The sequence below is a fragment of the Danio rerio genome, chromosome 18 (genome assembly GCF_049306965.1).
Source record: "Danio rerio strain Tuebingen ecotype United States chromosome 18, GRCz12tu, whole genome shotgun sequence".
In the NCBI taxonomy this organism is placed as follows: Eukaryota; Metazoa; Chordata; class Actinopteri; order Cypriniformes; family Danionidae; genus Danio; species Danio rerio.
In genome coordinates, this window is record NC_133193.1 from 29,224,417 (window position 1) to 29,240,623 (window position 16,207).

General features: G+C 40.0%; 1 protein-coding gene across 3 annotated transcripts in view; it reads left to right on the top strand.

Moving 5' to 3' along the window:
- tspan18b (tetraspanin 18b) overlaps nt 1–16,207 on the top strand; it is an 81,270-nt gene that overhangs the window by 49,158 nt on the left and 15,905 nt on the right. For all 3 annotated transcript variants that reach the window (NM_001002439.2, XM_068214755.2, XM_017351914.3), the window contains one exon: nt 15,378–15,473. In NM_001002439.2, coding sequence (NP_001002439.2) covers nt 15,378–15,473 — 96 coding nt within the window. The remainder of the gene's footprint in view (nt 1–15,377; nt 15,474–16,207) is intronic.

Sequence of the window (16,207 nt, forward strand, 5' to 3'; positions counted from 1 at the left end):
CGAGCAAACGCCATTCTTTTTGCTTCAGATCCTTTCTGAGTGAGTCGATGAGGGTTCCTCTTGCTGTTCAGCACTTCAGAGCGAACGAGTGTCTCCCGGTCCAGAGTGGGTTTTCGCGGCGGCAGACGGTCGAGCTGGGTTTCTCCCTTGCCTGCAGTTCTTTGGGTCCGGTCCACCAGAGCGGTGCGTATTGATGCAACTTTCCTAAAAGAGCAACACAGTCGTGCAGCAAGTCCTTTTCAGGATGGCGCTCCGACTGTGCGTTTCTGGATGCGGGGGTTTCCTGGCTCCGGATGATGGACACGATCACTGCATTGCATGTTTGGGGGTCCAGCATGTTAATGCGGTGCTCGCGGGTGGTTCATGTCGTCATTGCGATGCCATGACCGTTGCACAGCTAAGATCGCGGCTAACTTTCGTAAGAGAGCGAGCCACCCCAGTTGCCTCCTGTTCTAAAAAAGCAGCGGGCGCTCGGGCAGATCTGAGGGTTCCAGTGGGAGATAATCCGCCGCCCACCGGCTCGCGGACCTCTCGCTCCTCACGGCGCTCCATCCAAGCTTCGGGTAGTGGGAGTGATCCGTCTAACCAGATGGTAGCTCTCACGCTCGCTGACACCGGAGATCAGATGTCCTCCGCGGCATCGGAGGGTGGGCTTTCACTGTCCGACGAAGATCCGGACCCGCTCGCCCCCTCCGGGCAGGTGAGCGCCGTCAAATCGGATCCTGAAGCGGACATGTTAGCCGTGCTTTCCCGGGCTGCTTCGGCCGTGGGGTTGGAGCTGGTTTATCCCCCAGCTCCGCGGCCGGACCGACTAGATGGGTGCTACGTAGAGGACCAGAAGGCAAAGCCTTTGAAGCCTCTCGTCCCCTTCTTCCCGGAAGTGCACAGTAGGCTTACGCAGTCTTGGAGGGCACCTTTGTCTGCCCTTGCTGCGTGTCCCTCCTCCCTCACCGCCCTTGACGGCGGAGCTGCCAGGGGGTATCCCGTCAGTGGAGCGCGCTATCGCGGTCAATCTTTGTTCGCGTGGCGACTCTACGTGGCGGGGTTTGCCCCGCCTCCCATCCAAAGCCTGAAGGTTGTCTGCCTCCCTCGGAGCCAGAGCTTATAAGGCTGCGGGCCAGGCTGCTTCTGCTTTGCACGCGATGGCCACCTACCAGCGCTACCAAGCGCAGGCGCTGGCCGAGCTGCACGAGGGCGGGTCCAACCCAAGCTTATTACATGAGCTGCGCACCGCGACTATGCTCTTCGGACTACTAAGTCCGCCGCGTGTGCGCTGGGGAGGACGATGTCCACACTTGTGGTTCAGGAACGCCACCTCTGGCTAAACCTGGGTGATATGCGCGATGTTGACAGTTCGCTTTCTTGACTCGCCCATATCCCAGGCTGGCCTGTTCAGCGACACCGTCGGTAAATTCACCCAGGAATTCAAGGCGGTGAAAGAGCAGTCGGATGCGATGGGCAATGTCATCTATCGGCGTGGCCGTAAGCCCGCTCCGCCCGCCGAGCCATCCACCTCCGCTGCTCCTCGCCGAGGGCGCCCGCCAACGAGTGCTGCCCCGCCCCCGCCTGCGCCTCCGGCCAAGCGGGCGCGGCGTACACCTCGAAAGCAGGCAGCCTCCCCTGCCCAGGGCGCCGTTAAGTCCGGTAAACGGACCGCGAAGCGTCCCTGAGACAGGCCATCCGGAGAAGAGGAAACTTGCTCTTTCCCCGCTGGAGGGCGGGGCCCCGATTACAATGGTACTTTTCAGTGCCACCAAAACATCAATAAAAGAGCACTTTTCCCCTTCCCCGGATGTGACTGCACGAGTTCTGCCAGTCCGGGACGCGCTGCCTTCCGGCTCGCAGATTCTACGTGCTTCGCCAGTGGCTCACGAGCGCTGGGGGGACGGTCTCCCTTCCCTCAGCCCTCCAGCCCCCTCTCCAGAGTCAGGGTGCGGAGCCAGAGCGAGTCGCTCTCGTCCAGCTCTTCCGCGGGACCCTCGTGCTTCCCGGATCAGCACACCCACTCCGCGCTGCCCCACCACTGGTACGTCAGCGATTGTAGCGATGACTCCATTAGCGAGGGCTCTGCCTGCCTGGTTAGCGCGGGCCGGCCCCTCGCGGTGGCTCATAGGCACAATCAGACTCGGTTACGCGATTCAGTTCGCGAAACGGCCCCCCAAGTTCACAGGCGTGTATTTCTCCAGGGTCAACCCCCTGTCCGCCCCTGTCTTGCGAGAGGAGATTGCTGCCCTCCTGGCGAAGGGTGCAATCGAGCCAGTTCCTCCAGCCGAGATGGAGAGTGGGTTTTACAGCCCATACTTCATCGTACCCAAAAAGAGTGGTGGGTCACGATCAATCCTAGATCTGCGCATTTTGAACCGCTGTCTGCACAAGCTGCCGTTCAGAATGCTCACGCAGAGGCGCATTCTCCAATGCGTTCATCCTCGGGATTGGTTTGCAGCCATAGACCTGAAGGACGCGTATTTCCATGTCTCCATTCTTCCACGCCACCGCCAATTTCTGCGGTTTGCGTTCGAGGGTCGAGCATGGCAGTACAAGGTCCTTCCCCTTCGGGCTCTCTCTGTCTTCGCGGGTCTTCACCAAACTCGCGGAGGCACTTCCTTTGTTTTCATTCTGGCTTGTTGCAGGAGCGAATTATGTATTTCTGTAAACCAATAGCATTCAGTTGTGCGTCTAGCTCCGCCTTTTGTTACTCTTTTGTTGTGCTAGGTAACCTTTGCAAAGGGTACCCAAAAAGTGGTAAGGTATGGTTCGCTTTTATGTACCTATTGACAGTGGAAACGACCATAAAAGTGTACCATAACGAACGGTACCATACCGTACCACTTAGTGAAAATGGCCATAAGTTGTTGTTAGAGGTTTACAGTGGCATTTTTCTTCATGTTACATCAATATGTGACAGAAGGTGACAGTGAGAGTTTGAACTGACCCAAAATGCTGGTTCCTTTAAGAAAGAAGCAACTCGTCCTGCACGAGTCACTTAATCTTTCATTCAATCAACCTATTTTCTCAAGAAATGCTGCTTCATTCAGGAAGTAATCATGGGTTTGTCTTTACAGTAGACACTGATTCGTTCTATAATTTATATCATTAGGAACAATACATTTAAATGCACACAGTGTCCTATATTATTGTAAGCTAATGTCTGTATGTAATGTTTCAAGAAAATGTCTGAATTCAGTGTATTCATAACACAGTAGCTACACAGTACCTGGATGATGTGCTACTTTTGGCAATGTTCTGGGGGTGCATTTATTGTTTACTTTACTATACCATGAGTCCACAGTGCTTATGTTAAAAATAACTACTTAGTTTGCTTTTTTTAAAGCAGCAGCAATCTTTATGCATGTGTTTTATGCAGCGGATGCCCTTGCAGCCACAACCCAACACTGGGAAACACCCATACACTCTTGCATTCACACGCATATGCTACAGCCAATTTAGCTTATTTAATTCACCTATAGCACATGTCTTTGGACTGTGAGGGAAACCAGAGCACCCGGAGTAAACCCACAGGAACACAGGAAGAAGATCCAAGCTCCGCTAAGAAATTTGTCATTTTATTGAAATAAACTCCTAAAGTCTTAATAATCTGCTCGCACAAACAATAATTGTTTTTAGAAAGGAAACTCTTTTATGAAAGCAAATTTATACTCACAATCTTGCCAAATATCAAAGTCATATTTCTGGTTTCACTTGAGGCCTTTTCTAAATGTCTAAATCAGGTCATTGTTCATAAGTCAGCTGGTCTGGAGAATGAACTTTGGCACTGCAGTCCTCTTGTTTTCAACTCAACATTTAAATTCATTCTCCTTCAGAGGACAAGAAATCCATTGGTTCTTATCACTTGTCTCATCCAAATGATCACTGATGAACCACTAAAAGCCTTAGACTCATTACAGACTGAAGATTTCATTAATTATACAGCCAAATATGGCGGTTCGCTATTACTGTGCTCCCTGATACATTTGAGGTACCTGCCCTCTTCATGAACATACTGTAACTGCATTAGCTTTTGCAGACTTCAAAGCAGACAAGCATGTGACTTATTCTGTCCTAATTGGAGATTCATTAAGGGACTGTGTATGCCTGTTGGGTGGACCATACTGTCATACTCCTTTTCTGGCACTGTATTAACTCCCAGCAAGCATGTTTTCCAGTTCCACATGCATTGTAAAAATATCTGCACTGAAAATTGGATTTGCATGGTGCACTTGATGTATACACTCACAAAGCCAGTTACAAGCTATTTAGGCTGGGCAATTAACAGAACAAATACAGGAGTCATGTGATTCTCTGAGGTTGTAGAAGTTCAGTGCTCTTGTGTCTCATGCTATATTGCTCTTTATGCATGCGAGCTCATGGCTGTTGGGGGACGGTTGACCAGCACACAGTGTCCTTGTCCTTGAGCTAATGATCTTGTCCCAGTTAGCTGGGTAAGAAATACTAGAGCAGACAGTGGATTAATCTTGTTAAAAGTGTCAACCTCAAGGAGTCTCTTGAATCTATTTGTTTTAAAATATGTGCTTTTCAGTGCGTGTTCAAAGTGTGTAATGGAAGATGAATATCCTTTGGTAAGATAAGTGACTTCTTTCATATTCCAAAGGCATAAGAGGAGTGCTTGCCTTTGCAGGACTATCAGCAATGAAGCTTGCTAGGCCGTTGCTATATAGTTGCTTTGATGGTCTGGGTGGTTTCTAGGTCAATGTTTTGATATTGTGGGTGTTTCTGAATGGCATCTAGGTTGTCGCTAGGGTGCCGTGGGTGTTGCTCTGATATTGCTAAGATTTTTTGTGTGCTTTTAATGTTGCTGCATGGTTGTTGTGGGGATTAATATGCATAAGGTGTTTTGGGTGTTTTTTTTGTTGTTGCTAGGGTACTGTACAGGTTTCTATGCAGGAACTAGGGGTGAAAGTTGGTGACAGACCAAGTGGTTTCCAGATGGTTGAAATGGTGTTCTGGATGATTTCTAAGTTTCTGGGTTGTTTTAAAGTGTTCTGAATAATTTCTCGGCTGGTAATTTTTTAAGTTGGCTTTTTAAGATGTTATGGGTGGTTTCTAGTACAGTTACTTTTTGTTTGTTTTTTAGGTGTTCTCAGTGGTTCTCGGTTATTACAAATAGGCATGGGCTGGTATAAGGTTCTGAAGGATGTCACACACTGGATGTGCCACTCAGCGCCATGACACGACGCGCACGACAGTTGAAAGTATCTCAAACCAGATGGGTACATTTGTTGTGACTGGGCGCCGTGGACAGCCGCCGACTTGTGGTGCCGGTGTGTGTACACTGAGAGAAACCTATGTTTAGAATTGCGGCATGCGGCTATGCGGCATGTCACTATGTGGCACTTCTGGTGTGACCCCCTTGACAGTATGATAACCTTGGAAAAAGATTTCACGGTATATTTCAAAAAAAGTTTCAAAAAGTTTCACGGTATCACCATATTGTAATTACTTCTCAAAATATATTCTTTTTTAAATGTCTGAGGTAAAAAAGTATTTCCTGTTAAAAAAAAATTATATATTTTTTGAAAGTTTTAAAATATTTTGGAGCAGTAAACATGTTAGGCTAAATAATGAATTGACTTCTGCTGGGTTCATTACTTTCGAAAACAGATTTTTTTACAATTTAAAACGGCATCGTTGCATATCTTTTTTGCTAGAGATACTGTTGTCCTAAAAGTCTAACAAAAAAAAAGCTTGTGTAAAAAAAATCTTACACATACCTTTGGAATGGTATTACAGAAAATTTTGGCAGTTTTAAAACCTTGACTTTTCCAAAATACGGTTTACCTTGAAAACGGTTATCGTCCCATGCCTAATTACAAATGTTTTTATTACAAGTTTTGCTTTGTAGTTGCTATGATATTCCGGGTTGTTTCTAGCATGTTGCTAAGGTATTTTGGATGCTTTTATGTAGCTTTGCTAAAGCCTGACTCACACTCTGCAATTTATTAATAATCTTTATGATTATTAGTGTTTAGACTGTACAAACAAGGTCCCCTGTCGCACTTTAAAGGCAACCTATTTTACCCATTTTTCAAGATTTAAGATAAGTCTTTGTCTCTCCAGAATGTGTCTGTAAAGTTTCAGCTCAAAACACCGGATCAGATATCTATTATACCTATCAGAATATACAATATATTACAATAATATATATTAATAAATGTCATTTTCTGCTCTGAACACAATGTAAGTGTTTTTGTTGCCTGTGCCTTTAATGCTAGTTCTCCCCGCCCACCGTTCCCACGTGCCTGTGAGAGTGTGCCTCAATCTCCAGCTGTGTCATATAAACAGCACAGTGACAGACATGAAGGAAGCAGATCTCACGTTACGTTTGTGAGAAATACTACAGTAAGAACTTTCCCAATGATTATTTGATGTATTTGTTGTGGAGTTAATTCTGCAACGATCAGTCAAAATCTCATAGCGTGAGCCAGTCTTAGGATATTCTGGGTTGTTTCTTGTAACTTCAAGCTGTCTGGTCTCTTTAGTTTTAGTAAACAATATTTATCAGCACGCATTATCCCAGTTACATTTTTAGTTTGTTTTGCTTAAGACAGGAAATATGCATATATTAAACATTGAAATACTACAAGTCACAATTATTCTAATGCACCATTGTTTATTTTTAGTGAATATTATTCGTAGAAATGAAATAAACTTTTTGCTTAAGTATTCGATCTCTGCATTACAGAAGTGCAGTGTTTGCACAGAATGAAAACAAAGAAGATCTTAACACATGAAACTCATTTACATTACCATTCAAACCATGTATCACAGAAGTGCGAAGTTCACACAGACGAAAAACAATTGCACTAATGAGAGCCTTGCACATTGCCCTCTACTTGTGAATCATTACAGTAACTACAGCATTTTTTTGGATAGAAACCCTGCAGTGAGATGATCACTATTAAGGCTGTGAATATGTACATTTATGAAAATTATTCCCATCCAGAGGGCTACTTATCTGCATTTTTCTCTTAATTTCAAATTGTACTGTACAGTATGTGTGCGGTTTCCCTCAGTCTGATAAAGCCATCAAGTAAAAGGAAAGTATTAGTAACTGGATTTATTTAATAAAACAAAAATGCATCACATGAAGATTGTCGTATGGGTTTAGTCTGATATGAAAGTGGAGCTAGTGTGTGTTTGTTGTTTTCTGTGGGTGCTGACTGTTTACATGTCAGCCAACGTCTATGAGAGAGCAAGCAACAGTCTCTTCTCACATACAAACACATGCGGTTGATCTGGCTGCATTTCGCATTGCTTTAGATATTGCTGCACATTTGATGAATGTGTTTCTGTTTTCGTTGTGTGTGAGACTACAAAGCGGATTCTTGGAACTGTAGGCTACCACACTGTGCACTTGGTCTCATAATCAGAGACCCCATGCTTTGGAATAATGAGCTGAATTCAAATCAGTCTTGATCACGTTGTTGCTTTTGTGTGAATTACCTCTAAAGCTCTTTGGACTCAATAAATATGCCGCAACAAGCATGTAGTTTCACTGCAGACCGTTCTGTTATATGTAGCTATGTGTGCTTGATTGATGATGACTGCAGTGCTGTGGGAGTCTTGGGAAAAATACCCTGTTTATTCTGCACTTTCTCCAGAGCCGGTCCCGATCCGCAGGCAGAATGATTTATACTGGGATCCAATATGCTTTACACCAGTGCGCTCCAACTGGGAATGCGTGCTGGTCTCCTGCACTCAGCAAGCCAAGCACCGCGCTGAAGTTTTAAAGCATAAGCATAGAAACGCCTTCTCAGATGTGAATCCAAATTTTGCAGGCCAACATTTTTTAAAGCTTTTATGCTGTTCTCAGCCCATGCTCTCAAGTCCAGCTGCTAATGGCTTTGCCAACCTGCAAAGAACATATCAAATTATGCAAGATAGGTCATCAGATGCTGCTAATGAAAGCTTTAATCTATTCAAACCCTAATTAAAACCCCCTAGTTTGGCCTTTATTAAGAATGAGGGTAATTAAAACACTAATCGCCCTGAGGGTGCAATAAGCATTTTCTGACACTTCTAATGCTGGATCCATTAAAATCACAAGCTGCATCTTTGTCTATTTTGTTGGGTCGTGAAGGACTGCATGACAAGAATAATTAAAAAAACAAGGCTTGCTTTTAATAGATGAAGGTTTTTTTTTTTTTAAATGATGGCCTCTTTGTGAGAAGAATATTATTAGAACAAAAATCCTGCTATACACTATGTGATAAAAGTCTTGTAGTCGATTCCAGCTGTAATAGCAACAAATAATAACTTGACTTCTAGTTTATCGTTTGGAAAAGTGGCAGAAGATAGATTTTTTTTTCAAATAATCGTCTGTTGAACTGCATCCCTATCATCACAAATACTGCAGAAGACTTATTGAAACCCGCATGAACCCAAGATTCTCACAGAAATCCGTCAAGTTTGGTGAAGGAAATATCGTTGTTTGGGGTATGGGGCATGCAAGAGATCTGCAGAGTGGATGGCAACATCAACAGCCTGAGGTATTAAGACATTTGTGTCACCCATTACTTTACAAACCACAGTAAAGGGGAAATTCTTTAGCAGGATAGCGCTACTGCTCAAACTTCAGCCTCCGCATTAAAGTTCCTGAAAGCAAAAAAGGTCAAGGTGCTTCAGGATTGGCTAGCCCAGTCACCAGACATGAACATTATTGAGCAAGTCAGGGGTAAGATGAAAGAGAAGTCATTGAAGATGAATCCAAAGAATCTAGATGAACTCTGGGAGTCCTGCAAGAACACTTTCTTTGCCATTCTAGACTTTATTAATAAGTTTTTTGAGTCAATGCATAGATGTATGGATCCAGTCCTCCAAGCTCATGGGACTCATACCCAATATAATTTTTTTACACTGCACCATGACTTCATATTCTATACTGTACATTATTTCTGCTAAGTGAAAAGACTTTTGTCTAAGCAAAGTCAGACCTTACTGTTCTAATTAAATGATAAAAATCAAGGCATGATCATATTTTATTTAGGTAAAAATAAGCATAATCTAGAGGCCTTTTCTTTTCATATAAGCCATTTTTAATACCAAATGATCAACTAGAAGTCAAGTTATGTTTTGTTGTTTCCTACAACTTGAATAGGCGACAAGACTTTTGTCAAGTAGTGTATGTTGTTGTTGTTTAAGCTTTGTGATAAAACTTTTAAGTGTTTCATTTTAAGTCTTAATTCAATAATGCCATCCAATGGTTTGTTATCCCTAGTTAACAACTGGTAAAAAGGGTAACACTTTACAACAGTGGTTCTCAAACTTTTTTCACCAAGTACCACCTTAGAAAAAAATCGTCTCTCCAAGTACCACCTTACGACGCTATTTTTTAACCAGTATTAAAAAATAGCGTCAAAAGCCTAATTAAGCAGCTACAGGTGTGCACAGTTTTAAAACGATGCAGATTATTTCCTATTAGTAAGAATATGTATTATTGTCAGTCACTTTAAACATTTGAAATAGTCTGAACATTAACTGTGCTTGCAGATAAAAAAAAAACTTTTAGTTAAAATGTGCTTTTAAAAGTTCATAAAAAATGGCGCTGTTCTTAAAAAGTAAAAAGAAAACTGCTGTACTTAAATCTAAAGTATTCATAGTAGCCTATTCATCAAAAGCTGGAAATGGTGCTTGGACCTTATAAATATAGGCTATATGTCATATTCATACACTTTTCAGACAAATCTTGAAATAAATGTTAAATGTACATATGACAGGGTTCATACAGGCACAGCCTAATGAAAATCAAATAATCTTTAAGGCCATAGAGACACTTTTTGCCCATTTTTAAAAATATATATTTTTAAGCTTTGAAAGGTTTAATTGAAGTATATGGTAAAAAGATTTAAATTTAGCCTTTTATTTACATATTTTACACTATTTTCTTTACAATATGGCAAATTTGTTTCTTAAATAGCTGTACATCACATGTAGATTTTATTTTACACTTGATCTTAATCTAAAATAGAAACGTAAAAAAATACAAGTACACTGTCAGTAAAAAAATAAAACAAATGACTTCATTTTACTTGAGGTGTTTGAAATGTGACAACAATACATTTATCAAAGCAGTGCTTTAAGAGCCTTATTGCAAATTGTGATAAATAAACAATAAGTAGGCTAACAATGGATTGCTTTGACCTGTAATGCTTTAGGACAGATCAGAATACAGCTAAATGTATAAATCACACAAATACCTCATCCAGAAACATTTCCAGCATAATTATTTTGTCGTAAAGAAATAAAAAATGTTCCACCTTTGCTAAAAGTACGTTTCACTTCACAACACAGCCAAATAAGAAGACCATTAGCATTGTCATCGATGTATCAATCTATTTCTAAATATTTGATAACTTTGAATACTTTTGACTAAATTTAGTTAAGGAGCAAAGATAAATAATGTCTACTTTAATAGTGGAGGGATCGCGATTGTATTCTATCTGAGCAAAGATAAATAATGTCTACTTTAATAGTGGAGGGATCGCGATTGTATTCTATCTGAGCAAAGATAAATAATGTCTACTTTAATAGTGGAGAGATCGCGATTGTATTCTATCTGAGCACACACGCGATCATGAGAGCACTTGCAGTTCATTTGAAAAAAGCCTATTTAAGAGCTCGCATATCTGTTTTAGCGATTTGTGTACATGAATGCGCTCTCGTGTTAAAATAGAGCACTCGCCGCATTTGCAGAAATGAGTAATTGTGCAATACCTTCATTCCCGCGCCGCCATTCAGACTGTGTTTAGAGGAGTGACAGGTCAGAGGCGAGTCAACTCGCTGTCGGAGAGCGAAACGTGTATGAAGATCATCAAATAGGCAGGAAATAAGTCCGCGGTTTAATTACTCTGCTAGACATCTCTGTAGTGAAAACATCCAAGAAGCATTATTCCAACAAAACATTTGTTTTTAAGTTGTTTTTTTCTGTCTCTGCAACACAGAAAGCCTTTGTCCCGCCCTTACGTTTCACGCAACTAGACAAGGTCGACTGTGATTGGCCACTTTTGATGTCAGTCAAATCACGCTTCAGAATCAATTCTTAAACTTCGGAAACTGATTTTCAGCAGCTTATGAAACAACGCACTAAAATAAACACTCTAAGCACAGCGTTGTGATCGTACGCTTCACAAAACAGCCAATGCTGATCACATCAATGTTATATTACGCATTAAAGGATTAAAAGTGTTAATTGTTTCTTTCATTATTCAGCGATTCCTCCGCGTACCACTAGGAGGAAGCCCGCGTACCACTAGTGGTACGCGTACCACAGTTTGAGAACCACTGCTTTACAATAAAGTTCCATTAGTTCATGTATTTGCTAACATAAACTAAGATCAAACAATACTTGTAGAGCTTTTATGAATTATAGGTCTACATTTATTTATGCATTATTAAAATCTAAAATCGGGTTTGTGGGTAAAGGTCTTTGCACACTGAAGTTTTTTTTTTTTGTATTCATAACTGGAAAATTTGTCAGGTACACCAGTGGTTCCCAACCTTTTTCTTTGGGGCCCCCCCCATGAACATATACAAACATTGGAGCCCCCCCACCATATAAATACACACGCACGCACGCACACACATATGTACTGTGTATATATATATATATATATATATATATATATATATATATATATATATATATATATATATATATATGTGTGTATGTGTGTGTGTTTGTGTAATATTAATATATAGTAATATGTATAGAAAATATTAATTAATCAGTTTTAACTTGTCTTGGCCTTCAATAAAACTAAAATCTAGGTAGGCTTTGTCATACTGTCTAATCTTTTTCTTCGCCTCTGAAGAATCACTGCATTTACGTTTGTCTGCCATTTTTGTTTTGATTTTGCCTTTACGACACGTTGACAAGCAGATTGCGCGAGTGAGCAAAATTTAAATAATTATTTATTTAAAGTTATTTATTTTAATTATTTTCACTATTATGTTGGAATTTTAAGTATGTGTTTAGATATTTTTTTTTGGTACTTAAAAATACATATACAATAGTAGGGCTACTCGATTTTGGGAAAAATCATAATCACGATTATTTTGGTCATAATTGTAATCACGATTATTCAAAACCATTGCCAGTTAAAGTCAAAATTATTAGCGCCTCTGAGATTTTTTTTTATTTTTTATATATAAATATTTCCCAAATTATGTTTAACAGAGCAAGGAAATTTAACAGTATTTCCTATAATATTTTTTCTTCTATTTGTTTTATTTTAGCTTGAATAAAGAAAGGTTTAAATATTTTGAAACCAATTTAAGGTCAATATTATTAGCCCCCTTAAGCAATATATATTTTTGATTGTCTGCAGAATAAACTACCGTTATAATGACTTGCCTTATTACTCTAATTAAGCCTTTGAACTGCACTTTAATCTAAATGCTTGTATTTTGAAAAATATCTAGTAAAATATTATGTGCTGTCATTATAGCAAAGACAAAAAGAAATCTCAGTAATTAGAAATGAGATATCAAAACTATTATGTTCAGAAATAAGTTAATAAAATGTTCTTTCCATGAAACAGAAATTGGGCAGGAAAAGGTTTGCTAATATTCAAGAGGGCTAATAATTCTGACTTCAACTGTATACATACAGTTATTTTCCACCCTGCAAAGGAAAGAGAAATAAATACAATAGAATAAAATAAAAATATGAAACAAACTGTGCTTTAAGCATCTTCACTGTAACAAAAACACTTTAGCTACAGCAGTCCTTCAGTCAAGACCAGCGAGGGTTTTCTTGTTATGTTTGTTTAATAATGATAAAAACAGCCGGCAAAAGGATTATAGCGCGCTGTATCTTTAATGGTTTCTCTTTCACGTCTTTTGATCCTCAACTCGTTTGTTTATTACACAAATGAGGGTTAATGTAAATAATCACTAAACACCGCGTTTTGACACCTATTTGACCATTAAAGCGCTCACGTTAAGATGACTTTAGATGTCTGCGCTCCTCTGCTCGTCTCAGTGTGTGAATTAGAGTGAATGCTGACCGGCCGCATGCTTCTGACTGCGTGATCGTGCTGCACACACACATAAGCTCTTTCGAGCTTTGCAACACGTGTACAACTGGAACGTGGCAAAATATGATGCAATAACCATTTATCTCGATTAATGCTTTTTTATAATCGTTTGAAACCGAAATCTAAATCGGATTTTCGATTAATTGCAATGTCCTTTATAATAGTGGAGCATTTTTATGCCTTTTTCTACCTCAATACTTATCCTCTCCCGCGCCCCCCCCTGTGAACTCTGGGGGGGCGCGGACCCCAGGTTGGGAACCACTGAGGTACACAAACCTTGTACTCTGTGTCCGATGTGTATTAATTAATCCATTCAGAAAAAAAGCAAAACATTTCAGAGACAATTTAAGAAATATGTATATGTAGAAAAAGAAACAAGTTTATGCTACATATTGTGTTCATCCAATACTGCATAGAGAGGAAGGAGAGTTCTTCTCCTTATCTAAGAGCTCTGCTGGATTATTGCAAAATGCAAGGTTTATTTCAGGAAATCAGTGGAATTTAATGGAACGGTCCATGAGGTGTCTTTCTATTATAATGTCTATGGGCAGTATGTAAAATTTATGGACACACACACAATCCCAAACAGTAGCAGGTGAGAAGTGTGCCAGTTACTGAATCCGTCATATGGGATTTCAACAGTCCGCCACGTTCTCTCTTATATTATGCTTTTGTTTGTCATAAAGTTATTTCTAGCTTAAGTGACGGCATTTTGTATTTTGCCTTTGGATTGTATGGTGGCTCTGAACTGTCAAAACACCTCTCAAAGCATTTTTCGAATGTGAAAAAATGAAAAAAATCTAACCTGGTTAGAATTTTTTATGACAGACGAAGGTTTCAAAGGTAGTGTGTCAATACGATTCACAAAACATGAGGTCGATTTTTAATTTTAATTTAATTTTATTATAATTTTTTATGTGCAAAAATTACGCACCAAAATTTTGGGTTTCAGTGTGCAATAACCTTGACAATGAGCAACTTTATTTTCATTATCTAACAGTGACAAAAAATTATCAATTCTGCATGTATTATTAATGCTAAATGTATTGTTCATTATTTATTCATGTTATTAAATACATTGACATAAATTAATTAATGGAGCCTTATTTAAAAATGTCAAATGCTAACACAGACTCATCCTAGTAAGTGTAGTCAGTTCTATGACACATTTTCCACACAGGGCTATGTAGTTTTGTAGTAATAAAAACGGTTAATTTCAAAACAGCATAATGTGTTCACTTGTGCTATCTTTGACTAATATTTAAATTGGTTTGATGATCTGAAACATTAAAGTTTGACAAATATGCAAAAAAAAAAAAAAAAAAACTCTGATATCAGCAAGAGGGCAAACATGTTTTCACACCACTGGATATTTATACACACACAAACATTCCCAGTCCTCAGTTTGAAACCCCTGCTGAGAATGACCTCCTTTTTTTAGAATTATCTTCTCAATATAGATCCGCTCTAGTAAACCACTCTCAGTGGTACTGGGTGAGCCAAAAAACAACACTGGCCGAGCCAGAAAGGTCTTTTGAGAAAGTTCCTCTAGAACATTATGGGATTGCCTTTGACAAGATAGCATAATACTAAGAAAACAGGAAGGAAGGGGAGAGGGGGTGTTGGGGGGTTGTAACAAAAAGAAAGGTCTTGGTTAGTGTACTTGTCATCAAGCCACATTTTGTTTCTGGCTCTAAGTCAACATACAAGCGATTTTCTCCAGCCAGGCTTCTCACTGCTATGATTACTATATCTATTAATAATCTTGAGATCCATCATGTATTGTTTGGTTGCAACATGACTTTGTGCTATTAACACTGCGCAACGAGATAAGCTAGCACTGTATTTAAGGATGACACCCTCATGTAATACACCCTGTCTGTGCTGTCTGAGTAATGGTAGGGTAGCTGAGCTAGTGCTTGCTGTTAGCACTCTCCCAGAACTAATGAAAAAGGAGCCATTTCATTTAAGGAAAGTGGCGCCATAATAGGCCTTCATCCCAGAGAGTGCTTTTTCAGGTAGAGGGATGGTCTGCTAAAACACAAGAGCCTCTCATCATTAATTACACTAAAAGGGAGGCTGTGCCTTTAAAAAAATGTATGGGCATTTTAGTATGCACACGGGAACCCTGAATTCACGTTGTTTGAATACAAGATTTTGCTTTTTGATCCTGCCGTTTCTTCATTGAGAAACTGTGTGAAGTTTTTAAAGAGTGCTTTAGTATGCATGTTTCTGTTGCGAGTGTCAATATGTAGATGAAAGGCTGGATTGTGAGTGTTTCTGATTAAAAAAAGATGACGTGATGTTTGTTTTTTCTCCAAGGGGCTCGGGGAGGCTTCAGCGAGGGGGACGAGCATGGAAGGAGACTGCCTCAGCTGCATCAAGTACCTCATGTTTGTCTTCAACTTCCTTATCTTTGTGAGTATTAATTTGTCTGGTGTTGATATCCATTCCACGATTGATCTAGCAGAGAAGTAGACAAGTCTACTCATTTTCAAAGCGTTAATGATTATTGTGGGATTCTGCAACACTACTTTTTGATAGAGTTTGTTTACTCTATAGAATGTGAATTAGGTGGACTGGTCACTAACTGGGGTTTTACCAAGATGGCCATGATGTGAATCAACTTGAGGCTTATTCACAACAAGGACAATGACTCAAGTGAGATTGTTCTTTTAATTAAATAAATGGAAATCAAAAATGTGCACCAAAAAACTGGAAGTGGACCAAGACCTATTTTTTGAAGTAGTCTCAGACAACTTCCAGATGAACTCTGAAGCAGTTCAAATGAAATATGAATTCAGCACATCTAAACAAACTCAAAACAGGACATGATGTCATATGATGCTACCATAAAAGTACAGAATAGTTAAGCATGCCGGTTTTTTTTTTTGTTCTTTCATTTGTTTTGTTTTTTTGCCATAGTCAAAATGTTGCCCTGTGTGTCTCCTAATAGCAAATCTTTGTCTGTGTTTTGATTCGACATGAATTAGAAGTTCTTCATGCTTTAAACTGATTTTACCAAGTAGGGTATGTGACTGAATCAACATCTATGTCGATCCTGGAACAACATTTCAATCAGGCAATCAGAATTAAGGGATAAGTTTATGTTAAGTTTAGGCTCATGGTTAGGTTTTTGCATCTCTACATGA